General features: G+C 45.5%; 1 protein-coding gene across 2 annotated transcripts in view; it reads right to left on the bottom strand.

Moving 5' to 3' along the window:
- Positions 1 to 26,663, bottom strand: part of ARRB2 (arrestin beta 2) — a 305,471-nt gene that overhangs the window by 79,641 nt on the left and 199,167 nt on the right. For both annotated transcript variants that reach the window (XM_069217995.1, XM_069217994.1), the window contains exon 10: positions 5,262 to 5,334. In XM_069217995.1, the coding sequence (XP_069074096.1) occupies positions 5,262 to 5,334 (73 nt within the window). The remainder of the gene's footprint in view (positions 1 to 5,261; positions 5,335 to 26,663) is intronic.

The raw sequence follows: 26,663 nt of genomic DNA, 5'->3' as shown, positions 1-26,663 counted from the left end.
GGAGTCGCACAGCTTAAATCCAGTCTTGCGGGAAGACATCGACACACCAAGCAGTCAAAAAGTTAGACGGAAAGGTCGAAACTCAGTCAAAAAACAACTGAGGGCAGCTTTTCTCCAGATCTGCGCATAGGTTGGTGTGGAAAGTGAAAAACTGTTGTCAGCGCACCAGAGTAGCGCCTGTATACGACCACGTCATCACGGTGACCACAATGCCAACAACAGACGGGGAGTCGACCGATGCCACCTGACGGCACGCAAGGGTACTGCTCAAACAAAAATCTCCAGATCCAGTCTGAAGCCTGGGGGAAATTGTAAGGTAAGGATTCTACAACTAGAAATCTCTATCAGATACCACCAATTTAGTACACTTATGGACATGCGGATACTCTGCCAGGAAAAAGGACTGCTGTGCTGCTACGAGGACATCCACTCTGCTGGACTGCTGCCTTCGCTGTACTGACCTGCTTTACTCTTGCCTGGGAGAGAAGGGCCAGACTTGCATCACTTGAACCCAGAACACAGAGTAACTCCAAGTACTGGCTGGCTAGTATCCTGATCTGAAGCCTCCGGGACGTAAGAGGCTTTCAACAACCTTGCTAAAGCAGATCTTTGGCCTGACACTCTCCGACCTGCCTTACAATAACCTTATTTTTGTGTCTTGTGGGAAATTATACAGTCTTGAGGATTAGGGCAACCCCACCTCTTTGAACAAAGTTATTAATAAAAATCTCTAACGTAGGTTTCCCAGAGATTCATATCCAATAATTAAATACCAGTTAAGCACAATCTAAAGTAGCACAGTTACGAAGCATTACACATTTTGCAGAATTACTGGACACATACATTTGATATGTTGTGCCTTTTATTATAATTTTTTTATATTGTTACTGGTTATTTCTCATAGTTAATCCTGAGTTGCATCATTCACATTTTACATTTGATATTCTTCTTCTAGTAAATCTCAAATAATGTGTTTTGATATTATTTTTATTTGGACTCTGTCATCTGTGATTATTCCCTGTCAGGTGGTGCCACCCCAGTCCTGGACCCTTGGAAATGAGCCTGTGATGCTCTGGCAGCCTCTGTGGATCCAGCGTAATCAATGAATTGCCTCTACTGCTCAATGCATCCGCAAAGAAGCCCCTTGCATTGATTGACGACGACCAACTTTGCATCACAGCTCTTCAGAACAGACGCACCCCCCCAGACTATGCACCACATTCCCAACGCCAGACTTCACATCGCATGCCCGATTACTTGATCCCCGTTGGCGCGAGAGGACCTCAAACCACAGCCTTGTTTCATCTCAGAACCAAAGCATCGTCTCAGTTACACAATGCATTTTCAACTTGGGTCCTCTATTCAGCTGGCCTAACTTGGTGCCTGTAGTTGGGCCTTCACTCCATCGTGGTTTGCCTGAACTTGTGACTTTGTCCCGGTCTGGCATGACCACATAGCCACTGAGTGATTAGTTTGCTTAAGCATAGAATGACCTCACAGCTCATGGCACATAAACTTGCATTGCTGTACCCACAGAACAAAAAGTGATTCATTTCTGTAAGCACTGACTGGGTTCACTATTTTTGTGACACCGGTGGCTATATACATTGAACCTTATTCCTTATTGTTCCAGGACACATTCAGTTGTTTACTAGCTTCAATTATCACCTGATCAGAGTGTTGTTACAGCATGAGACCCTGCATGAGAAATCTTTCCCGCATGTGATGCATGGTGTGGCAGCACATTTGTAGTATATTTTTGACATGTAGCAACAGCTAATCTATTCCTTTTTTACCTTTTCTCTTCTCTTCTCTCTCAATCCTTTTTCTTTTTTTCTTTTCTCCTTTTTTTCTTTCCTTGCTGTTAACAAGTCTTGGTAAATATAGTCAGTGACTACTTATATGCAGCTCAGGCATAATTTTATGTCCTGATGATGATCCCAACAATCAAATAAGGGATCGAAATGTCGTCAACATTTAGTACTTTGACTCTGTACAATAATATATGTTTTGACATCAGCAAGAGTATTGTAAAATTGTGACTAACTGTGCTTTCTGTCACATGGGGTATGCCTGAGCAATTATGATTTATGGTTTCCAAGACGGTTTTGTTTTCCCACTGCAATGCTTTCATACTTTGGTTTGGAATAAATATACTGGCATATTGCATGTTTTCCATATACTCAATTGTGATTCTATGTGGTATTTAAATCTATAGTCCTTTTATTTGAGGGACCCTTGTTCCTTTATAAAAACACATAGCCACAGTTGGCACCTTCCACCTTTTGGCATATTTTCTTAAAAAAACATACCAAATTCAATATCTCCAGCTATACTAGATTTTTGTTATTTTGGTTGTGTTTTATTTATCAAATTAACTTTTATTTTTCTAACCTGGGCGGAGTTTTTTTGGGTGGTATTTTCACCGTCTGAAGTGTTGCACAAATACTTTACACATTACCTCCAAGTCTGGCTGCTCTGTGTCAAGCTACCAGGTGGGTTGAGCACAGCTTAATTTGGGTTTTGCTTGTGCCTTACCCTGACTAGGATCGTGAAAGCTACTTGACCAGAGCTCTCACCCCAATTAACCAACAACACAATTTTTAACAATTTCCATCTATGTTATTTTCTGCACAGATTAGCAGTATTTCTCCACATGAATATGTAATTAGTAGATTTTTTCTACCTGGATTTAGGTGGCACTAGCACCACATATGAATAATGGATGGCTAATGTGCATCCCTGAGAAAGAAGAAACTCTCCTGTCAACTGCATTAGCTGGTCTCACAGTCTCGGTCTTCAACTTTACAAAACTATCACCTGTGCAATAATACACATCAACAGAATTACTCAATGATTTACATCATCGCTGCCCCCATCTACTCTGACTAGCACATCACAAGTTTGAAGACCAAATAAGCCTTCAAACATTCAGCATTCAGTTAGCTGAAATCGTTTATAGTGACGCCTACTATTCATATTCCTTAGAAACCACAGAAGTGTGGTATGAAGTTGTTATCTAAAACCAAGCAGTTTACATAGGATGGGTAGAGAAGGTAGGGGTTTCCGTGAGTCTTTAAAGATTCTGAGATGAATATCAGCTGAAATTGGATACTGGGTGGCATAATTTACTGATTGGATTAACAATGGAATGAATTACTCTGCATTACACTAAAGTGAAGAAAATGAGAACAAAAAATAAAATACATATATGGACACCATGTTTTATGCACATAGAAATATGAAGAAAGAGCACAAGAGATAAGCACGTGGAAAGCAGAGGTATGTTTTCTAACTGAAATGAAGCGGGAAGATCAAATGCTTGGGTACCTCTGCAGAAATGAGCCTGAACCAGGCATGAAATAACTAGGATATAGTAAAAAAGTGAATATTTAAGGACAGACAGTGCCCAGTGGTTAATTACAGAATCAACATAGACAGGAGCAGAATCCTGATGCAAGAGGATAAGGCAAGGCAGTACTAGTAACGAGCCTATAGAGGTCAAAGTATGTAGAAACTAGGGATCACATAACATGGGGCAAAGTAGGACAGGATGAGGGGCAGATTATAGGTTAAAATATAGGACATAACAGAGGTTAATGTAGGATGGGACTAGAGATAAGAGAGGAGTGAAACAAATGGAACATTATTCGGATAAGGGATTGTAAAGTAAGAAAGGAATAGGAACTAGAATAGTGTGGAAAATTAGAAGTAAAGTAAGGCAGGCATTAGAAAACAGTTTCAGATTGTAAATTGCAAAAAAAGACTGAATAAAAGAGCAGAGACTGACAGGATTTTGTGCAGATTGAAGATGGCGACATACAACCAGATCTGGTGATCTCTTTCGATCTAATCTGTCAAATGTATGCTGATGAAACTCAGATATCTGTAAACCTTTATTAAGGCAGCTCAGAGCCCCACCTATTGGCCCATACTTAGTGACCACCAAATATTGGGTGAATAATGTCTTCTGGCTGAACATGAATAAAACAAATGGTAGCATTTGGGGTTAAAAAATAAATAAATCTATCTATACTTCCATTTAATTGGCCATCAGAGCTGGAACGTCCTAATGCTCCCATCAAAACTGCAGAATAAAGCTGGAGTTACATTTGACTCAGACCCCTGATGCTGCACCCATGGAGATATTATAACCAAAGAGGTTCATGTCCTAGCATATAATGTATCCAAAATCAACTCCATATTGTGCCGAGCACAAAGAATCCCTCTTATTCAAGTCCTAGTCAAGATTATGTAATTGGCTTATCCAGCCGCCACAATGTTACACTAAACTACAAATTGTTCACAACGCAGAATTATTTCTAGCTTGGAAAGACACAAGCACATCTCACCTTAGTAATAAGTTACACTGGCTTTGGATAAGCGATCACGGCAAAATCTGTTTGGGTATACAGTCCATGATCTCAACATGGACAAATGGGGGGGGGGGGGGGGGGGGCGGCTTTGGAGGTAAACTACTCTCACCAGCAGGCATTTAACTATAGATCTTCCTCAGCACGGACTGCAAAATTCCTTGAGGTATTAAAGACATATCCATATAGCCTTTCATGTTCAGCTCTTATCAGGTCCCATAACTTTTTTATTTAATCTTTAACTCTGGTAATTGCAGATCCTGTAATGCATAGATCGTATTTTTAGGGGTGGGCGCAAAGCGCCCCATCCCTCTTCTAATCTCTCTTTAGGGGGATTTTAACCATGCCCATGTCACGTCAGTCACTTTAATTTGTTGGTGGGCTTGGCTTCTAAAATCTGCTTCTTTTCATTCGAAGAAGGCATGCATACTTCATGCCTTTTCCGGTGTTTAGCCCTCCTCAAGAGCACCGGTAAACTACTGTAAACATACGAGGCTCCATGTTTTCTGTATGGTTTCTGGACTACTTTTTCTCTTTATTTCGCAGAGCGATCGCACTGTTTTACACAGTGCGATCGTGATCTTTTTTTTCCTTTTTCATTTAATGTGGCAAGAAAAGTCCAGTTAGGAGTTTACAACGCTAATAGCTCTAGCTCGACGTAATGTGAGACCCGTTATATTTTGTATCCTATATTTTGCTTCTTCAGTAGCAAGGTCCCTTCAAACCATCATCAAACTTTCTTTTCTACCTACATTCTTTCTTCACTAACTGCACTTAGAAGTAGTCCTATCTGGTGAAAACTGCTCATAATACATAAATACAAAAGAAACAAATACAGCAGTTACAGGAACTGGATTAAAAAAGTAAAAAGGAGGGAAAGGTACTTACTCTTGGTCTAACTGGGCGACAGGGCACTTATACTGGGCTGTGCTAAACAAGCAGATATCTGCATACTGCCGTACTATAGGAAGCAGAGATACACAAGACATTAAAAAGGACAATGTACCAGAGGCTACACAAGGCAGTATAAAATTCATTAGAACAGGAAGCGAAAGCAAAGGTTATTTACCTGTCAACCTAGTTCTTCATCATGGATATTTTCTTTTACTTCATGAATATTAGAAAAAGTCTGCCTAAGTGTAAGATACCGATACATGTCAATTAAAGGTTAATTTTTTTTTTTTTTTTAAGTACGCTAAAATGGCTTGGTTCCTTAAATGAGGAACATTATAGTTACACTTAAACTCAATAGAACACATGGGGCTTGAAAATCACACTTAATGACCCTCAAAAAATATTAATAAAGCAGGGAATTCATACTATGAGCATAACCCATCAAATGCAAAAATCTAACGCTGCTTCTTCCACATGATCCACTGAACCATAATGGATAGCAGTATTAATAAGCAAGTTTATGATTTTGCTGGGAAGGTCTAATCAAGGATCTAATCAGCTAATTACAAGCCTGTTCTATACACAAATTATTATATATATATATATATATATATATATATATATATATATATATATATATATAAATAAAACACTCCGTTCGGCGTTTCCTTTCCGCACCTAATCGTCAACGGTGTCGTTCCCCTGACGCGCGCCACTGCGTCTAAAATCCAACACTTTCCTTTGGTTTATTAAGGATAGACAGCACTCCACGAGTATTTGGGCTTGCAGTTTATTTCACAAACAGGGACGCGTTTCGGCGTTACCGCCTTCGTCAACCTGTAGGGCGCCATCCTGGCTGCCTTTAAATACCATGTGATCGTAACAAGTAACACCACAGTGCAAAAAATAACAAATCAGTTTCCCATTTTTAAAAATCTTACTTTCACAAAATACTTCCCCCAATTTTGCATATTTGATCACATATCCTTTTACACTTGTTGCCTTTCATATCTAACTCATCCTAAAGATGACAGTGGGTTATACAATTCCCACGACAACCGTGGATCGGCATAGCGTAAACTCTCTAATCTGACCGTTGTGAACCGTATTCCAAATATTTATGGTTCTCCAACATTTTCACTAACAACCACCTTGGGTTTTAAAAAAACGATCGTTTTGAACAAGATGAAATTTGATGTCCAGTTCTCCCGGTTATTTTCGCACTAAACTTTTTTTGTCATTTACATTTTGTTTTTGACCCTGTTTTTTCACAGCACCATACTCTTTTCAAAAACCAATTAATACACTCATAGTGTCCTTGCTCGCCTGTTATCCCGTTATTACTTCTTGTATCAAACATGATTGTACATGCTCTAATCGCATTCTATTTACATTCAATGACATATCATTTCAGCTATTGATACATTACAATTGTTATTCATAGAAATACATTTTATATTCTATATTATAGAAATCCAATATTTGTAAAATACATCTTTTTCTATGCATTGACACTTGGACCATCCTCATTTAACCCTTTACAATATCAATATGGAGTTACCAACGTACATGTGCTCACGGGACCATCATTGAAGGTGAATATATAATTCCTCACTACTGTTTAGCCCATGTGGTTCTTTGGTATCTAATGCCAATATATACTTGGACTCTAATTTTCTTAAATTCTTCTCCCTATCACCTCTGCGGATGTCTTTCTTTATCCCATCTATTACGCTATACTTCACATCTTCCACTCGCCCTCCATGAAACTCATGTATATGTCGGGCAACCAGGTAGAAATCATCTTTGTTAAGAATCGCTCTTAAGTGTTGTAAAATCCTTTTATGTACTTGGAGTTTAGTACTCCCTACGTAAATTTTGGAACAACTACATTTCAAGATGTAAACTACAAAATCACTCTTGCAATCATATCTTCTTTTAATGGTGTGTAATGTTCTATCACCTCTGATAATGGTTTTGTTATTTTCTCCATTCCTACATGCCTTACTTTTCAAACATTTGTAAAACCCTTCCTGAGAATTAAGCCAACTTTTTTTGGGAGTCGTTTGTTGTCTCACATCACTCTTTACTAATATCTCTTTCATGGATGTCCCTTTTCTATGAATTATCAATGGCCTGCTCTTTAATTCATCGCCTATGACAGGATCACTTTTTAACATATGCCAATGTTTCTGTAAAGGTTTTCTCATTTGTATATGGGCAGTACTGAAAGTCGTTATGAATCTCATATTTCCTGTATCTTTCCGATTTCCTTTCCTCTTTTTTCCCAACAGTATTATCTCTCATATCTGTGGAAAACAGTAAAGTATCTCTGGTTCTGGATTTTACTTTTCTGATAGTTCTCAAAAGTGTTTCACTTGGATAACCTCTCATCCGTAATCTCTCAATCATTTCCCCTTGGACATCATTATAAGTCTTTTCCATACTGCAAAATCTTTTTGCTCTTAATAACTCAACAAATGGGATATTATCTTTCAAAGTTTGGGGATGATGACTGGTCACATGTAATATGCTGTTCCCTGCAGTGGGTTTTCTAAATACTGTTTCAATTTTATTCTTTTCTATAATTACTTTGACATCCAGGATTTCAATTGCTTGTGTATTAAATTTCCCAGTGAATTTTAAATTGCAATCATTGATGTTAATCTCATCAATAAAATTGCTAGCAGTGGTTACGTCCCCTTTCCAAATTACAAAGATATCATCTATATATCTAAGCCCCATAATAATGTGTTCATTCTATTTGTCTAAGGGTGAATTGTTTAATATCTGTTCTTCCCACCAACCCATAAATAAGTTGGCGTAACTTGGAGCGAAAAATGTACTCATTGCTGTCCGGCATTTCTGCTCAAATATCGAATTGTTGAAGAAAAACATATTATGTTGTAGACATATATATAAATAAAACATATGGAAAATGTTACTTACCCAGTGTACATCTGTTCGTGGCATGTAGTGCTGCAGATTCACATGCTATGCATTATTCCGCCATCTAGTGTTGGGCTCGGAGTGTTACAAGTTGTTTTTCTTCGAAGAAGTCTTTTCGGAGTCACAGGATTGAGTGACTCCTCCTCTCAGTCATACTGCACATGGGAATCGACTCCGTTGTTAGATTGTTTTCCCGCAAAAGGGTGTAGGAAGGAGTGATAGAGTGTAGTAATATAAATGTTGTATATAAATAGTAAGTAAAAATAGATGTCCGTGCAAATGTAAATGTATATACATATGTACAAAAATATATAAACTGCAACGACTACATGCTTCCGTGGCAGAGGGAGGATGCATGCAAATCTGCAGCACTACATGCCACGGACAGATGTACGCTGGGTAAGTGACATTTTCCGTTTGATGGCATGTGTAGATGAAGATACACATGCTATGCATAGACTACAAAGCAGTTACTCTCCCCATGAGGTGGCTAGCCTGTAGGAGTTGGAGTGGTTTGAAATAATGTTTTTAAGACAGCTTGACCAATATTGGCCTGTTGCTTTGAAAATACATCTACACAGTAATGCTTTGTAAATGTATGGAGCGTATACCAGGTGGCAGCTTTACACATGTCTGCCAGTGGTATATTTCCTAAAAATGCCATAGATGCACCATTTTTCCTAGTGGAATGTGTTTTAGATGTGAATAAAAGTTGTATTTTTGCCTTGATGTAACATGTTTGGATACATCTAACAATCCATCTTGCTAATCCTTGTTTAGAGATAGGATTCCCTTTATGTGGTTGTTGAAAAGCAACATAAAGCTGTTTTGTTTTTCTGAATTCTTTTGTTCTATCCACATAGTACATAAGAGCTATTTTAAGGTCAAGAGTGTGAAGGGCTCTTTCTGCAATTGAATCTGGCTGTGGGAAGAGGACTGGCAAGTCCACTGTTTGGTTTATGTGAAAAGTTGATACCACCCTTAGGTGAAATTTTGGATTGGTTCTAAGTACAACTTTATGTTTGTGCACTTGGAAAAAAGGTTCTTCAAGAGTGAATGCTTGTATTTCACTAACTCTTCATAATGAAGTAATGGCTACTAAGAAAGCAACTTTCCAGGTTAAGAATTGAATCTCACAGGAATGCATTGGTACAGAAGGTCGGCCCATTAATCTGATGAGTACAATATAGAGATTCCAAGCAAGAACAGGTGGTCCCCGTACACAGCATATACCCCCACCGCCCTCTCACACCACCCTAATGTGCACAAACCCACCATAGACCCAATACCCACCCTTGCAAGCCAAAGCACCCTACTGACACCATTCCCTCACAGGCCCACCTAGTGCATAGATACCTCACACTGCAGCAAGTACCACATCTACCACAATGCAACACTCCCTACCCTTGCATGACTGCTCCATCCACATCACATCTCTGCAATTGCACGTTAAACCATGTCACTCCCCATCACCAATAAGTATAAGGAATGCACATCAGTACATGGCAATGACAGTGGCAAGGCAAATATTAACTATCCTCCAAAATAGTCACATTGTAACATTCCACTAATGGTAACACAAGCAGTGGACTGGTAACTGTCAATGCCATTACTGCCCTGCAAATCTAGTTAAAGATGGTATACAACCATGTGTGTCACTGCTACAATACCATCATCGGACAATACCTCTTTTTCCACAGGTCTCCCAAGTACTGCCACACAGCAGGAGCCCAGTGATAGAAAGCCCAGGCCTGGAAGCAGGTCCAATAGGTGAAGATTCTCCTTGAAGTCTGGATATGGACGACAAACCTGACCCATCAGGCATGAGTGGCCAGTCCACCACCAACAGCCTCACCCTGCCCACAACTGAAATCACCTCTCTTGTGACAGCCAATACACAGCAGAGCCCACCTTCCCATACCTGAGTCCCAAGGTCACATCAAACAACAGTGTGCTGCATAGGACAGAGGCAGGAGTCAATGGTGCAAACCGAAGACAATGACGGTCCTGGTGTCAGTGGGAGGAGGCACACGGCACCAAGGGCACAGGCACAAGGGGGGCAAGGGCCAGTGAGAGGGCAATCGTGGACCAAGGGACGAGGCTTGTACAGGACACGACTGGCCAGGAGGCCGTCTCCAGAGCCCTGGGAGCCTACCAGCAAATCCAGAACAAGATGGGCCAGATACTCACCACCTTGCAGGACACGCAAAGGCTGCAGGGGGAATAACACCAGGAGGCCATGTAGCAGTGGCAGGCACTCAATGCCACCATGGTCTCCATATTGGGGGAGTTCAAGGAATTGAACAAAATCCCGCGGACATCCTCAACCCAACAGCAGACCCCATCCAGTAGTCAGGCGACACCACTGCCAACATCAGCACCTGCTACTGGAATTGAGGCACAGCAGGAGGACCCCCAGTGATCCTTCTTCTGAACTGTCACCCTTGTGTACCACTGCTACACCCTGCTGGCTGTCCAATACCAAGTACACAGCATACCGGGCAGATGGATACAGGACTTGAGACAAACAGCTGTACCACCCACTCTGATCAGCACCCACACCATTACCCCACTCCTCTGGACTGTGATGTTATACACTTAATAAACACAAATTCACACAAGTCATGGTGCACGGTTAATCACTGTATGTAGTGGCAATCCTGTTTCCAAGCAGCAAATATATACACATGTCAACAGCACAACAATGCTGAAGTGACAGATATAGTGGGACACCCAGGCAGGTGTGTAAGTACATCCAAATTGTAATGATAGCCAGTGTCAACGATGGAAACAGACAATACAGAAATCAGCTTGCAGACAGATATGTGACCTGAAGAGAGAAAATGAAATGGAATCAGGCACAAAGTTGTAAGGCATGTGAACCAAGACATACATCCACAGCATTTGAACACACAGACATAATGACTGGCCCAGCAGCTATACCATATATGTAAAGGCCTGCATAGGCACTCACACACATGTGGAACAGGAAAGTTGTAACATAGGTAACATCCTCTATTGTTCACCTCCCTGAGTAGTCAGGAACAGGTACTTGCCACACAGCAGCTGACAATGCAGCATGACATGCCTACACAGCAGGACAAGACTGATAAGTCCCCCTAATATATCCCCAAACAGGCAGACTGAGGACCCTAAACCTTTGGTACAGCCATAAGGCTGTACCGCAATGGCACCAGCATTCCACACATGTACTTAGCAGCAGTGCATTACCACTACCTGTCATGGTAAGTCAACTACCCTTCAAGTTCGGAAACCACAATGGAAGGCTGTAGTCCTCCCCCCCCCCCCACACACACACACATTGATACATGCAAATACTACCTGCAGACTGGCTTCAGCAATACATCTTCCATGTGCAGACAACATACAATTCACACATATCTGTACATCATTGAAAGTAGTGACGAATCAGGTCAGTCCTGTTGTCAAGTGCCTCCTCCTCGTCTGCCTCCCCCTCAGCATCAGAGTCACCGGCCCCAAAAACTGCTCCAGCATCAATGTCCCCCTCCTCAAACAGTGGGATGTGCCTTCTGAGGGCCAGATTATGGAGCATGCCGCTTGCAACAATGATCTTGCAGACTTTCCCTGGTCAGTACCGTAGGGCACCACCAGACACATTAAGGCAACAAAATCTAGCTTTCAAAAGACCGAAAGTCTGCTCAATCACTCGCCTTGTCCGGCCATGTGCCTCATTGTACCCATTCGCCCCTCCAGTAGTTGGATGTCTCAAAGGTGTCAGGAGCCAGGGCAGGTTGGGGTATCCGGAGTCACCTGTGTGGAAAGGGGAACATGACCATAGGTAACAATGCTAGGCAGAGTGCTGATGTGTTATGAGGGGTACAAACAATTGACATGAAGGGCAGTACACATACCTATGAGCTAGGCCCTTTCTCCCTGTAGCTGACACATCATTGCAGGGACACTGCTGTTCCTCAGGACGTAGGAATCATGTACTGCTTTGGGGAATTTTGCGTTCACATGTGTTACGTACTCGTCTGCAAGACACACCACTTGTACATTGAGTGACTATGTACTCTTCCTGTTTCTGTAGACCTGTTAATTGGTCCTCGGAGGTACCAAGGCAATGCGAGTCCCATCAATGGCCCCAATTACATGAGGGACATTTGATATGTTGTAGAAGACTGCTTTTACAGAGGGCAATTCTGGAGGCAGTGGGAACTTAATGTACCTGTGCACATGCTTGAGTAGGGCATCCAGCACATCCTGCAGGACTTTACTGAACTGGGGCTGTGAAAACCCTGCAGCCAGTCCCATTGTAAACTGAAAAGAGCCACTCGCCAGAAAATGCAGGACTGACAACACCTGGACTGTTGGAGGAATGGCAGGGGGATTTCTCAAACCCGGCAGGCGGTCTGGCTTCAACTGGGTGACCAATTCCCTGATACACAAACGGTTCAGTCGATAACTCAGGATGATGTGGCGCTCTTCCATAGAATCAAGATCCACAAGCGGCCGGTAAACTGGTGCATTTCTCATCACTCCATTGTGGCGATATCTGCGGTGACACAAACAGCAATCTGGAAACCTCTCACAATGTAGGGCACCAAGTATGACATACGACAGTCATGAAGTGTTATTCATGCAAGTTGGCTGTCATGTTGTGGGAAGACACATTACGCCACACTCCATTCCTTACCAGACGATGTCACATGGTCTCTATGGCAATGGACGTATACAGGATATGTACACGTACACCTTCCATGTGTTCCACTATACTGATCATATATGCGGACAACTGTAGTGACAAGTGTGAGGATGTCACCAGACATTCACTACATGTGTCACTCTCCACAATGTATGAACTGATGTATTTGTGAGGACATGCAGATAATTATGCAGTGTGCACCCAGGACAGTGACGTTACCGACTAATATGGCATCCGCCTGTCTGGCATGCACTGTACAGCTGAAAGTGACCTCATTCCGCCGGGGGAATTCGTCATGGCGGAAGGCGGTCTGAATCGCCGTTCAACTCCCCATTGGTTAACACAGACGTCTATAGGGGACTGGGACCAATGACGATCACTGCCGGCGGTGACAGTCATGACCGCTTCGGTCGCAACCACCATTTTGTATGGGCCAGATCACTTGGTTCCTGGCTTTTGGGCAAGACAGACCTCCACTTCATGTGCTGCTGTGTCCTGTCTCTCGGACCAACGATGGCACGCACTGCAGGGGATAGGGCTCCAGCCTCCAATACTGAGGAACTGGAGAAACTGGTGTAAGGGGTCCAACCATTGTATGGGCAGTTGTATGGTGCTCCAGGGCAACAGGCCAGTACAACATCCTTTGTCCCACGTCAGGTGGTGTTTGACGATGTATGTGTGTGCATACTGACATGTCATGACTGATCAGGTGTTTAGCATGCACAGGATAAGTGTGGGACATTGGCATTGTGTACGGTCCGTGTTTGTTGTGTGCCACAAAGGTTACTGCTGTATTGTTGTAATTAACATCATGTCCCCATTTTCGGAATGTTTCCCATGCAGGTCAGCGCACACCAGAAAAAAGGATTAGGAGAGCCATCGCCCAGGAAGTGCGGACCCTGGGGGTCCATAGCCGGTGGAGCACCCACTGTGGGAAGCGGTGGGAGGACCTGAGGCGCTGGGCCCGGAAGACTGCAGAGGCCCAGCTGGGGGTGGCCTTCCAACGTGGGAGGGGTGCCCGTCGGACCCTGACTCCCCTAATGGCCCACATGCTGGCAGTGACCTACCCAGAGTTGGATGGGCGCTTGAATGCAGCACAGCAGCCACAAGGTGGTAAGTGTTAACTGTCAGGTGACCTCTGCATGGTTGTGTACTGTGACCCTCACTGGACTTGGAATTTAAGAAGTTCGATGTGATTTAGGGAATGTACAGTCCTGGTTGTCACAAACCATCATGTAGGAGTGTGTGACATTAGCTATGTTGAGCCATGCAGGAAAAGAAGTGATGGTACTGTGACACACGTTCACCTGTAGGTATGGGTTGCTCAAGTATGCAATCATGTCACTGACAGCATCATCCATCTCTGCCTGTACTGTTTTAGTACACGGTGGTCATTTTGGAACTGTATAAGGGTAACGACAGACAAGATACATGAACATTGCAATTGCTTCACTTGCTACATTAATGGGCCACTGTACGATATGTACTCCACACATTCCTGTCAGTGTTCTCAGTCCCCCTGTGCTCAGATTTGTATCATCCCATAATGGATGACATGTGGATGGGCATGTTCCTGGGCTGATTTGTTAGATAAGCCATTTAGGCAGTTGATAGCCATGTAGTGGTCTTCATTCAGGTGTTTAGGCTGCAGGGGATGAGGTGAGTTTGGGTACTGCTTGCATGACTCAATAGTAAACGACTGCTAAATGGTCTCTTGTTTACCCGGAAGGGGCTGTAATCTGTATTGTTTGTATGTGAAGGGGATGTGTGGGTTAACATAATTTCCTCCCTTTTGGTTTCTCCCACCTCCTTCTCTCTCTCCACCTCTATCTATGTATACATTAGCATGATCTGGCGAAGGAGGAAGGGCTTCAGCGAGTGGGGATGCAGCAGTCCACAGGAGCCAGGGGGCGGACACCGGTAAAGCCAAGGGGACCAGCGGGACGGAAGGCGAGGGGAACATCATGGGGGAGACTGGAGCTACCAACACATCTGATACAGATTCCTCCTCCGATGGCAGCTCCATGGTGGTGGAAGAGCCATCTGGGATCATGGCAGCACCATCCTTGTCCGCCACCCCCTTACAAGCACCACCCTCCCCGTAGCACCCCACCCAGTTGCCCAGGCCCACTCACCCAGGAGGGTGGGTGTCTCCTTCGCCGCAGGCACCTCTGCCCCTGCCCCAGTCAGCCCTGCTGCCCTCAATGAGGATGCTATTGACCTCCTGAGGTCCATCTATGTGGGACAGACAACGACTGTGAATGCCAAGGCATTCACGGTGCCTTGTCTGGCCTACAGAGATCATTTCAGGCTCTGGCCTCCACGTTGACAGCAGCCACTGTCCCTTTATCTTCTGTCCCCCCTCCAGCTACCTGTTCCCAATCCACAACCCCTCTCCCTACACCTGTCCAAAGCATACCTACATACAAGCATACACCCACTACAACAGAAAAAGGTGCGCAAAGACAGTCATAGGCATCACAAACGTACACACAGGCATGCACACACACAACACACATCTGCAGACACAACAGACACTTCCCCCACCACCTCCTCCCTTGCAGTCACATCTGCACTCACACCTGCCAGCACTGCATCATCACACACTGGTCCTGCTAGCATTCCTGTCATACCCTCAATCACCACAACAGTGGACTCACAGACACACACCCCACACACCACATTCGCACTCACCACAACTGTCGTCTCTACCATCTCAAGCACATCCACGTCACTTGCACGCACCACCGCAACATTCACGCACATATGTCCCATTCCCTCTCCATGAATCTCTGCACCCCTCCTCCCAATGAGTGCACACGCACCCACCCAACACTCAGCCACCACATACATCCACGTACAGCACACACCAGCATCCACGTACAGCACACCAAAACGTCAGACGAGCACCCCCTCTACCTCCGCTCCCAACCCTCAACCAGGTGACCGCCGCCGTGTACCCAAGAAAGTTTTCCTTGCTGACCTTGACCTCTTCCCTACTCCTCTCCCAACCCATGTTCCCTGTAAACGCAGTGTCCCCGGGCCCCTCTCAGGCCCTTCCACCTCCCATTCCTCGGGTGCCCCCCTCTGGTGTTTCCCCTGCTCTTCCACCCAACAAGAAATCCACCCCTCCCAATGCCAAGGTCACACCTCCGAAGCCCAAACTGAAACGTGCCCCTTCCACATCCAAGCCTCCCACACCCCTGAGGTGCCTGCCTGTCCCACTGATGCCCCTATGACATGGAGGCCTATTTGCTGTCTATGGACTTGATGCGTTTCTGCATTAATGCAGGTTGGACTTGCCATTTGGCAGATTATGTATATATTTATTTTGAAATTTTAATGGTTCCAGTTACATCTGCCCACATTGCTGTGGTTGGCAAGATGAGTTGCTTGTCCTGGCTGCACAAGAATCTGCCTGGATGTGTTAGTGTACGCGTCCGTGTGTGCCTGGGTGTGTCATTGTATGCATCATTGTGTGCATGAGCATGTGCCTGGGTGTGTCAGTGTATGCATCAGTGTGTGGGTGGGTGTGTCAAAGTAGGCATCAGTATGTGCATGCATATGTGTCTAGGTGCATCAGTGTGTGCCTGGGTGTGTGCCTGGGTGTGTCAGTGTATACATCACTATGTGCCTGAGTTTGTGAGGGTTTGCATCAGTATGTGTTTGGGTATGTTAATGTATGAGTGTGCATTGTCAGTGTATGCATCAGTCTGCCTCTCTGTGTGTCAGGATATGTATGAGTGTGTGACTGGATGTATCAGTGTCTGCCCTTGTGTCAGGGTGTGCATCACTCTAGGCCTGGGTGTCTCTGTGTATGCATCACTGTCTGTCTGATAGTCTGAGTGTACACATTAGTGTGTGCCTGGGTAGGCTAGTGTATACATTGAGTGTGTGTCTGGGTACGGTAGTGTATATGTCAGTGTGTCCATGGGTGTGCAACTGTACATTTTAGGTAGTTAGGTGTGTGTGGGTAGCTTAGAGTATGCATGCTAGTATGCTTGGGTAGATTAGAGTATACATGAGTGTGTTCGTGACCATGTTAGTGTATGTGGCACTGTGTTTCTGGGTGTGTTAATGAATACAGGAGTATGTGCCCGCGCACACACACACACACAAAGTTACTTACCTTCGGTAATGATTTATCTGATAGAGACATATTCTAGTTGCAGATTTGTTACCTTAGAATTTCCCCCAGGTGTCAAGACTAGATCCAGAGTTTTTTTCTTCAAGCTGTACCCTTGAGTCAGTTGGCGCTGGTAGAATCAGCATCTGTTGTTGGCGTCGTGGTCATCATGATGACGTCATGGTCATATTTAGGAGCAACCCTGGCGCACTGGCGGCAGTTTCTTTTCACGACTTTCCACACCAGTAGCGTGGAGCTATGAAGAACACTGAGAATCGTGTGCCAGAGCTAAGACCCTGACAAGGGAAATCCCTGTCCCTAGTAATTAGTTTTCAGTGCGGGGAGGATGAGCGGGTCAGTAAGGAATCTGCAACTAGAATATGTCTCTAACAGATAAATCGTTACCGAAGGTAAGAAACTTGTTCATCTGATAGAGGCTTCTAGTTACAGATTCATTTCCTTAGATAGCCAAGCAAAACCATCCTCGGTGGTGGGCTGCGTACCAACATCATACTATAAAGTCCTGCAGAAACGAACAACCAAAGTAGCTGTCTCTGCGGACCTGACTGTCCAAAAAGTAATGTTTTGTGAATGTCTACAGGAATGCCCACATTGCTGCCTGGCTGACGATGAGGATAGGAACTCCGCATGCTAACGCTTTGGTGGTATCAGGTGCTCTGGTGGAGTGAGAACGCATGCCCTCAGGGGGTTGCTTCTTTGCCAAAGCATAGCACATTTTGATGCAGAGCACCACCCATCGCGAGATGGTTCGCTTCTGCACCGGCTCCCTTTCTTCGCACCCACATATCCTATAAAGATTTGATCATCCCGGAAATCTTTAGTACGATTGAGGTAGAACAACAACGCTCTTTTTGGATCCAGATGGTGGAGTCTCTTCTCTTCATGAGACGGATGAGGGGTACGTAAAAAGTAGGCAAAGTGATGGATTGGCCTATGTGAAAAAGCATAACAACCTTAGGAAGAAAGCAGGCCCTGGTACAAAGTACCACTTCTGGTACAAAGTACCACTTTGTCAGGATTGACAAATAAAAATGATGCATTTGAAGAAAGAGCTTGAAGCTCACTCACTCTGCGAGCAGAGGTGATGGGAATCAGGAAAGTCGTTTTTAATGTGAGGCCACAAGGGAAAATTGAGAAGTGGCTCAAAAGGGGGACAACATAAGGTAGGTAAAGACCAGGTTCAAATCCCATTGGGGCATAATAAACGGGTCAGAGGAAACAAATAGGTGAATCCTTTAAGGAACCTCCCAACAATGGGAGACTTGAATAAGGAATGTCGAATTGGCAGATAAGTAGCCTTTAAGAGTGCCCAAAGCAGAGACCTGCTGGGCAAGAGAAAGGATGAACAGGAGAACCTCAGACCGGGGTGCGGAAAGGGGATCAATAGACTTGTTGCTACACCATGCCACAAATTTGTGCCAACGACAGGCGTATACCATTTTGGTGGAGGGACGCCTGGCTGCCAAGTAGGATTACAGACTTTCGGCCAAAGGTCGAAAGCTGTCAACTGCATCTGCTCAATCTCCACGCAAGAAGGTGAAGTTTAAACGGATTCGGGTGGGAACCACCCCCTGCTGCAACAGAAGATCCTCCCAAAGGGGCAGCCTGAATGCAGGATCCGTAGCCATGCTCTGGAGTTCTAGATACCATACTCTTTGTGCCCAGTCCGGAGTCACAAGGATTACTTGGGCCTGGTCGCTTTTGATCTTCTTCAGGACTCTGGGCAGAAGTAATATTGGCGGGCAGATGTAAAAAATGCCGGTGTTCCACTCGAGACGAAAAGCGTCACTGAGCGAGTGCCGTCTTGGAAACGCCAATGCGCAAAGCAGCTGGCACTGTGCGTTCTCTGCGGAGGCGAACAGATCTAACCAAGGCTTTCTCCACTGTTGAAAGAGGCCATGTGCCACCTCTGGATGGAGATGCCATTCGTGAACAACTATGCATCTATGGCTGAGTTTGTCGGCTCTGCCGTTCAGATAGCCCGCCAGATGTTGAACCACCAGGGTTATGCCGTGGTGTTCCAGCCATGTCCAGAGGCGTAGAGCCTCTTGACAAAGGGTCCACGATCCTGCTCCATCCAGCTTGTTGCAGTACCACACAGCAGTGGTGTTGTCCATGAACATCTGTACCACTTTCCCTTTTAAAGGGGGAAGGAATGCCTTCAATGCAAGCCTGATTGCCCGGAGCTCCAAAAGACTGATGTGTAGTCCTGACTCTGCCGGAAACCAGAGACCTAATCTCCGTGACACATCCCTCACTACTGTAAGATCTGGTTGGGAAAAAAAGAGGGTTCTGCCATTGGCCCAATCGCAATTCGAAGGCCACCATTGCAGATCTTGCGCAGTTCCCTCCGAGATCTGGACCATGTCAGAGAGTTTTTCCTGATGCTGCGCCCACTTGAACTTCAGGTCCCACTGCTAAGCCAGCATTTTCCATCTGGCATGTGTCACCAGCAGGATGCAGGAGGCTGTGAGGCCCAGCAGCCTCAGAGTCATTCTCTCCGAAATCCAGGATAGAGGCTTAAAAATAGGAATCATAGCCTGAATATCTTGGACTGACTTTTCGGGAGGATAAGCCCAAAACCATACTGCTTCCATGTAGGAAAGTACCCTCTTTTTGCCATGTTACTTCCACTTTTTTGCCTGATAGCAGTGTGTTTTGACTGTGTTTACTGGATCCTGTAAACCAGGACCCCAGTAACTGTGCTCTCTCTCTTTGGATTCGGTTGTCCCCAACTTTTTACAACCCAATATTGGCATACTGGTGCCCCCCAATATAAGTCTCTAATATATGGTATCTTGGTACCCAGGGCATTTGGGCACCAGGGGTTCCCCATAGGCTGCATGTATTATGCCGCCCATTAGAGCCCATGCTACGTGTGTCTGTAGGCCTGCTAATGCAGCCTGCGTGAAAGGGTGCATGCACCCTTTTCACTACAGGTCACTGTAAATTATCCCTATGCCAGGTCCTCCTAGCCCAGAAGGCAGGCTGCAAGTACTGGTGTGTGTGAGAGCACCCCTGCATGAGCAGAGATGCCCCCACAAACTCCAGCTCCATTTTCCTGGACTTCGAGTGCGGGGAAGCCATTGTACTGGACATAGGTCACTAGCTATGCCCAGCTACATAATGGTAACTCCCAACCTGGGCATGTTTGGTATCAAACATGTCAGAATCATACTGCAATACTGTTGCCAGTATTGGCTGTATGATTCCATGGACTCTGGGAGCTCCTTAGAGGACCTCCAGCTTTGCTCCTACCAGTTTGCGCTGCTGACATCCTACAGATGGGTTTCTGGCCTCCTTCTGCTTGAACAGCTTAAGGGCAGGAAGGCAGAACAAAGGATTTCCTTTGGGAGAGGGATGCAACACCCTCTCCCTTTGGAAATAGGTGTTACATGGCCTGGGAGAAGTAGCCTCAAACCCAAACCACTGGTACCCTCTTTGCATAAACCAGTCTGTACCGGTCCAGGGACCTCCAGTCCCTGCTCTGGCACGAAACTGGACAATGGAAAGGGGAGTAACCACTCACCTGTCCATCACCCCCCCAGGGGTAGTGCCCAGAGCACATCCAGGTGCCCACTTGGTTCTGTCATCTTGAATCCAAGGTGGGCAGAGGTCTCTTGGAGCATCTGAGTGGCCAGGTCAGGCAAGTGATGTCACAGCCCCCTCCTGATAGGTGTTCACCTTGCTAGGTGACCAATCCCCCTTTCTGGGCTATTTAGGGTCTCCCTCTTGGGTGATTAATCCGATTTGACGTGCTAGATTCCAGCAGGACTCCTCTGCAACTTTTACTTCGACTTCTGGCCACTTGAACTGCAACTGGACTTTACAGGAACATACAAACTGCAGCTCCAGCAACTTCACTCTGCAACATTGTTTCTCCGGCTCCTTCCTGCAACATTTACCTGGCTGTGCATCCTCTGAGGGCAGCAAGACTTCAGTCTGCACTAAGAGGCAAGAAGGAATCCCCCTTGGAGTGGAGGAGTCACCCCCCTGCATCCCTAGGCACAAAACTGCAACGATGACCGTCCGCGTGGATCCTCTCTCCTGCACCTCTGCTTGATTCCTGCAACAGAGGTCGTGGTCTTGAGTGGTCCCCTTGGCCCCCTCTACCAGCTGTCTAACTTTGGAGGTGGCGAGTCTTTTTCTCTCCTTGCAGATCAGTACCCATGTGCACCGCAACTCTTGCAGCTACCAAGGCTTGTTGGCTCTTCTTCCGAGGGATCTTCAGGCTCCGTGTAGCCCCGGCCTCCAGCACTCTTCCCTGCAACGCATTGTTTCCTGGCCTGCTGCTCACTGAGACTCCTGTGCCTGCTGCCTGTAGGGCTGCATCTACAACTTGTTGCTCTCCTGACTGCTGGGGGTCACCTGGGGTCCATCATTGGCATTCAATTTATTCAGTATATGGTTTGGGCTCTCCCTAGGGTCACTACTGTCTATTGTTATTACACTGTTTTCTATTACTTTCTATGCTCATTCCTTACAACTAAGGTGTATATAATAGTGTGTTTACTCACCTGCTAATAGAGTACTGCCTATATAGTATTTTAGTATTTGTGTCACTAAAATAAAAGTCCCTTTATTTTTGTAAAACTTTGCGCTTCTTTTTTATGTGTGTAAGTGCTGTGTGACTAAGTGGTATTGCATGGGCTTTGCATGTCTCCTAGATAAGCCTTGACTGCTCCACAGCTACTTCTAGGGAACCTGGCTTCCTAGACAGTGACACCTCACTAATAAGGGATACCTGGATCTGGTATAGGGTGATAATACCATAGGTACTCACCACACACCAGGCCAGCTTCCTACAGTCCAGAACAGCTCTGATGAAGGGGAGCATCTGAGAAGGAGTCAGGTATGACTTTGGAATGTTTATAGTGAACCCCAGCAGGGGTAGACGGTTCGCCATAGTCTGAATGTGGGAGACGACCGTGTGGGGCATGCTGGCCTTCAACAGACAGTTGTTGTGGGTAGGGGAAGACCCCTAACCTACACAGATGAGCTGCAACCACCTTCATCACTTTTGTGAACATCTGAGGGGCGCTGGTAAGGCCAAAAGGGAGCACGGTAAAATAAGAAGTACTTCTGACCTACCATGAATCGCAAGTAACGTCTGTGGGCAGGAAGAACGGGTATATGGAAGTAAGTCTCTCGCAGGTCAAACACTACCATCCAGTCTCCAAGGTAGACAGGACCTGTGCCAGGGTGAGCATTTTTTACTTCTCCTTCCTGAGAAAGAGATTGAAGGCCTGGAGGTCTAGAATAAGCCGACGCACCTTGTCCTTCTTGGGCTCCAGAAAGAAGTGGTAATAAAAACCACAACCTACTTCTGGCACTGGGCCCGCTGTTTGGCTTCCTTTACCAAGAGAGCTGCAACTTACTCGCGGAAAAGTGCCAAATAATTCTCCGATAAATGGTTGAAAGATGGTGGCATGGTCAGAGGTGTAATCTCAGAGGGGAGGGAGTAGCTCCTTCGAACTATTTGCAAAACCAACCTGCCCGTCATGATGGATTCCCAGTGGGTCAGGTGATGGTGGATCCTGCCTCCAACTGGTGCGGGATGGTGCGACTGACTAGGAGGGTTTCAAGGCTGCAGAAGGGGCAGGGGTGGACTAGACCGACTTCCGGCTCCCTGACCCATGAGCCAGTGGGATTCTGTGTTCCACAGCCACTCAGTGGCTAAGTAGCATGCACGTCTCGGTGGCAGGTAGAGAAAGGACGCAGGAGTGAGCCTCTTCCGTGGCCACAAAACGGGCAAGAAGTGGACTGTGCTGGGCGAGGGCCAGCTGCGAGGCCTACGGCCCGAGCAGTAGGCTGGGGCTCCTTGAAACGCTCGAGTGCTGAGTCCACTTTGTCTCCAAAGAGACTGGTGCCATCGATGGGTATGTCCACGAGAGACTGTTGGATATCCCCAAAAAGCCAGACGTCCTGAACCAGGCATAGCGCCCTAAGGCCACTGTCAACTCAAACGTTCTACCCATTGAGTCAGTCGTGTCCAGCCCACAACGGATTGTGAACTTGGCTGCATCCCTCCCATCAGCAACGGCTTGGGAGATGATGGCCTGGGCCTCCTTCGGGTCCTGTGGAAGCTGCAGCGCGACCTTATCCCATAAGGAATAGTTGAAGCGGCCCAAGAGGTATGCGGTGTTCCCGGACCGCAGTGCCAGACGGGAGAAGAAAACAACATCTTCCCAAGCTGATCCAGTCTTTTTGGTTCCTTATCTGGGGGAGGTACAGGAATTTGGGGTTGTTCGGCACAGGCTGATGGCGGCGGGCGATTCTCCAATTCCCAGGAGACCCTGTGCTGGGTCTGGACCAGGTACACAGAAGGACATCTGTGAAGGCTTCATTGAAAGGTAAAAGGGGTTCCAAAGTGGAAGGCCCAGGCTTTAGTCATGGCCGCCATAGAAGGAAGCTCAAGAACCTCACTCGCCCTGCTGATCAACATGGAATATGATGCCACGGAAAGGGGAGAAAGCATGCCAGTGTCTGGAGAAGTATCCGGTCCACAAGCCTTGCCCAGTTAGATTCATGGAGGTCTACCTGGTATTCTAAAGAGTCCAGCGACCCCTCCAAACATTCCCCATGTCCGAACCCGTAGTAAAAAGGGTCGGAATTCAACCTGAGGTGAGAAGACCCCATCAAAGACGGGTCTGGCGTTGAACTACGCCATTCCGGCTCTGGGTTGTCGGGGATCAGGACTGGGTTGACGTGGATTGTAGGCCCAACCGGCATCGGGAGCATCCATTTCTTTGCTGGCGCTAAGGAAGTTTGCATTGGCACGACCCGTGTCAGCACAGATCCATTAACGGTTACAGAGAGTGGCCTTCAGTGGCTGGTCCAAAGATGTCGGCATGGAAACCATACCCTGACCCCATCATATGCATTGCAGCCTGCATTTCAGCCCCAGGGACCATTTCCTGATACAACAAAATGGCATCTGTTACTTCCCTGTCAGGTTGTCACCACTTGACAAATCACCCCAAAACTTACAATGCATAAGAAGACACAGTAGGACACTTTTTTGGAAAACTTTGTGAAGATTTCTCAAACAGTACAAAAATGATATCCAAATCAAAAAAAGCTTTTCCTATGCAAACTAGGCCCTAACTATAACAACCTACTGCTGATCGCCAGTAGGTAATAAATAAATATACTTCAGATTTAAATAAAATGCCCCTCGGGATCAAGATGAGGGGAGTTCATTCCCCTGACATTCAGGGCAGTTATGTAATATAAGTCAGCAAATTAAAAAAGTAGAGGGGCTGTGGTCAGTGTTAGGCCCAAACCAGTGTATTTGGGAGAAAACGTGTGAACTGGATATAGCTGGGAGCACCAGAGCAGGTGCGCACACTATGGTTACTCAGACAGAAACAAAAGACTAAAGGAATACAAAAAGCATCCCCAGACAGTGCAAAAACCAATTGCCCAAAAAAAGCATGTAACATAACACAAACATGCCTAACAGGGCAAAGGAAAGGGAGGGGGGACGTGGTGTTGGACAAAGACCATATTGTTCCCTAGACATATGGGCCAAGAGAAGAAAATTAGTTACGTACCTGTAACTGTAGTTCTCCAGTATTGGAATCTTTCATAGATTCACATGCTTGAATCATTCCACGTCGTTGAGATGGGAGTCCCCGGTACAATATAATTGCAAAGTAGTAGCAACTATAATGGAAAAAGACCCAAAGGCTTCCACCTTAGTAGCCTATCCTTGTCTCTTTGGCTGAAACTTCGGTTTGGTCCTCTTTTCTCAATCAGGCTTTCCCTCCCTCTAGAACCCTCTGGTGAGAAGCTCCAGTCCGTCAGATTTTCCAAAGTATCTGAAGAGAACAGATAACAGTGAGCTTCCCAGGGGAGGAGGGAGGGTGGCATGTGAATCTATGAAAGATTCCAATACTGGAGAACTACAGTAAGTAACTAATTTTCTTACTCCAGTATTGGAACTTTCACAGATTCACATGCTTGAATCAGAATTGCAAGCAGTAATGAAGCACATTGTATGATAAGTATTACCACAGTCACTGAAATAAACATCACCATGAATGAGAGAAGATAAAACATTAAATAAGCAATTAATGTGTGAAGAGAAAATCACTGTAGCATGATAAATGATAAATAGTGCATTATCAAGGGAAGAAATACAATGTTATACAATGTGCGCAAAACACACCCGGCTGGCGGGAAAAAGAAATGAAGAAAATACAAGAGCTCACCGTTACCGGAATAAATGTCGCAAAACTGCTTGTCCTACCGCTACATCACCCGGAGGTGTTTCTTCCAAACAATAATGCTTTGCAAACGTATGTGTTGATTTCCAGGTGGCCGCCCTGCAAATATCTTGAATGGGCACGCCTGCGAAGAGCGCCATGGATGCAGCCACTGCCCTTGTTGAATGTGCATGAGTTGGTCTGTGCAGAGGTTTTCCTGCCACTGTATGACAATAATCAATAGCAGAGGCTATCTATCTTGCAATCCCCTGCTTGGACAACGACTGGTCTTTTCTAGGAGCACTGAATGCCACGAGAAGTTGATTTGATTTTCTAAAATGACTAGTTCTATCCAGATAAAATTTAAGACACCTTTTAACGTCCAAAGAATGAAGAGCCTGTTCCGACGGTGATGAAGGATTTGGGAAATAAGACTTTAGCACCACTGGTTGATTAATGTGGAAATCCGAAGGAACTTTAGGTATAAACTTTGGATTTGTTTGTAAGACTACCCTGTCTCTCCTGAACTGTAAAAAAGGTTCTTGCATATTAAAATGCTTGGATCTCGCTCACACTCCTGGCTGAGGTAGGAGCGAGAAGGAGAGCAACTTTCCAGGATAAAAATGTTAAGTCGGCTTTGTGAATCGGTTTGAACGGAGCTTTCATTAATTTGGACAAAACCAGGTTAAGCTGCCACAATGGTGGAGGTGGCCTTACTGGTAGGAAAGATCGAAAAAGTCCTTTAAGAAATAGTTTTATGACCCTTGCGGACCACAAAGCAGGTGCGTTGTCCTTACGCCTAGAGCTTGAATTTGCTGCTAAGTGGACTCTATTCGAAGAGTTCGCCAAACCTGATCTGGCCAGATAGAGAAGATAAGGTAGTATCTGCTCCAGCGATGAAGAGAAAGGATGTACCTGAGCCTGTTTACACCATGTGCAAAACCTTCTCCACTTCAGGCGATAACATTTGTTGGTACTGTCAGCTGCAGCTCTGGCGAGGATGACTCTACAGTCTGAAGGAATATTTAGGTGTGCAAATTCATTGTGTGAAGTGAAGCTGGATCAGGGTGGAGAATTTGATCCTCGCTCATTGTTAGGAGGGACAGCAGCACTGGAAGAGGTATGCTGTGGCTCTCTGAGAGGAGAAGAAGCTCTGTGTACCAATACTGCCAAGGCCATGCAGGAGCGATCAGGGGAAGTTTGCAGCGTTCATTCGTGATCTTTGCCAGTACTCTCGGTATGAGGGGAATGGGAGGAAAAGCATAAGCATAAATTCCTGACCATGCGATCAGAAACGCATTCCCCCAAGAGCCCCGATGGGGATCACGACTTGCAAAGAACTGGCATTTTGCATTCTGCAGGGTGGCAAAGAGATCCAGGTTTGGTTTTCCCCATAGGGAGTA

Source organism: Pleurodeles waltl, chromosome 12 (assembly GCF_031143425.1).
Source record: "Pleurodeles waltl isolate 20211129_DDA chromosome 12, aPleWal1.hap1.20221129, whole genome shotgun sequence".
NCBI classification, from domain to species: Eukaryota; Metazoa; Chordata; class Amphibia; order Caudata; family Salamandridae; genus Pleurodeles; species Pleurodeles waltl.
Note: the sequence above shows the minus strand (reverse complement) of the source record. Positions and strands in the feature narration are given on the sequence as shown.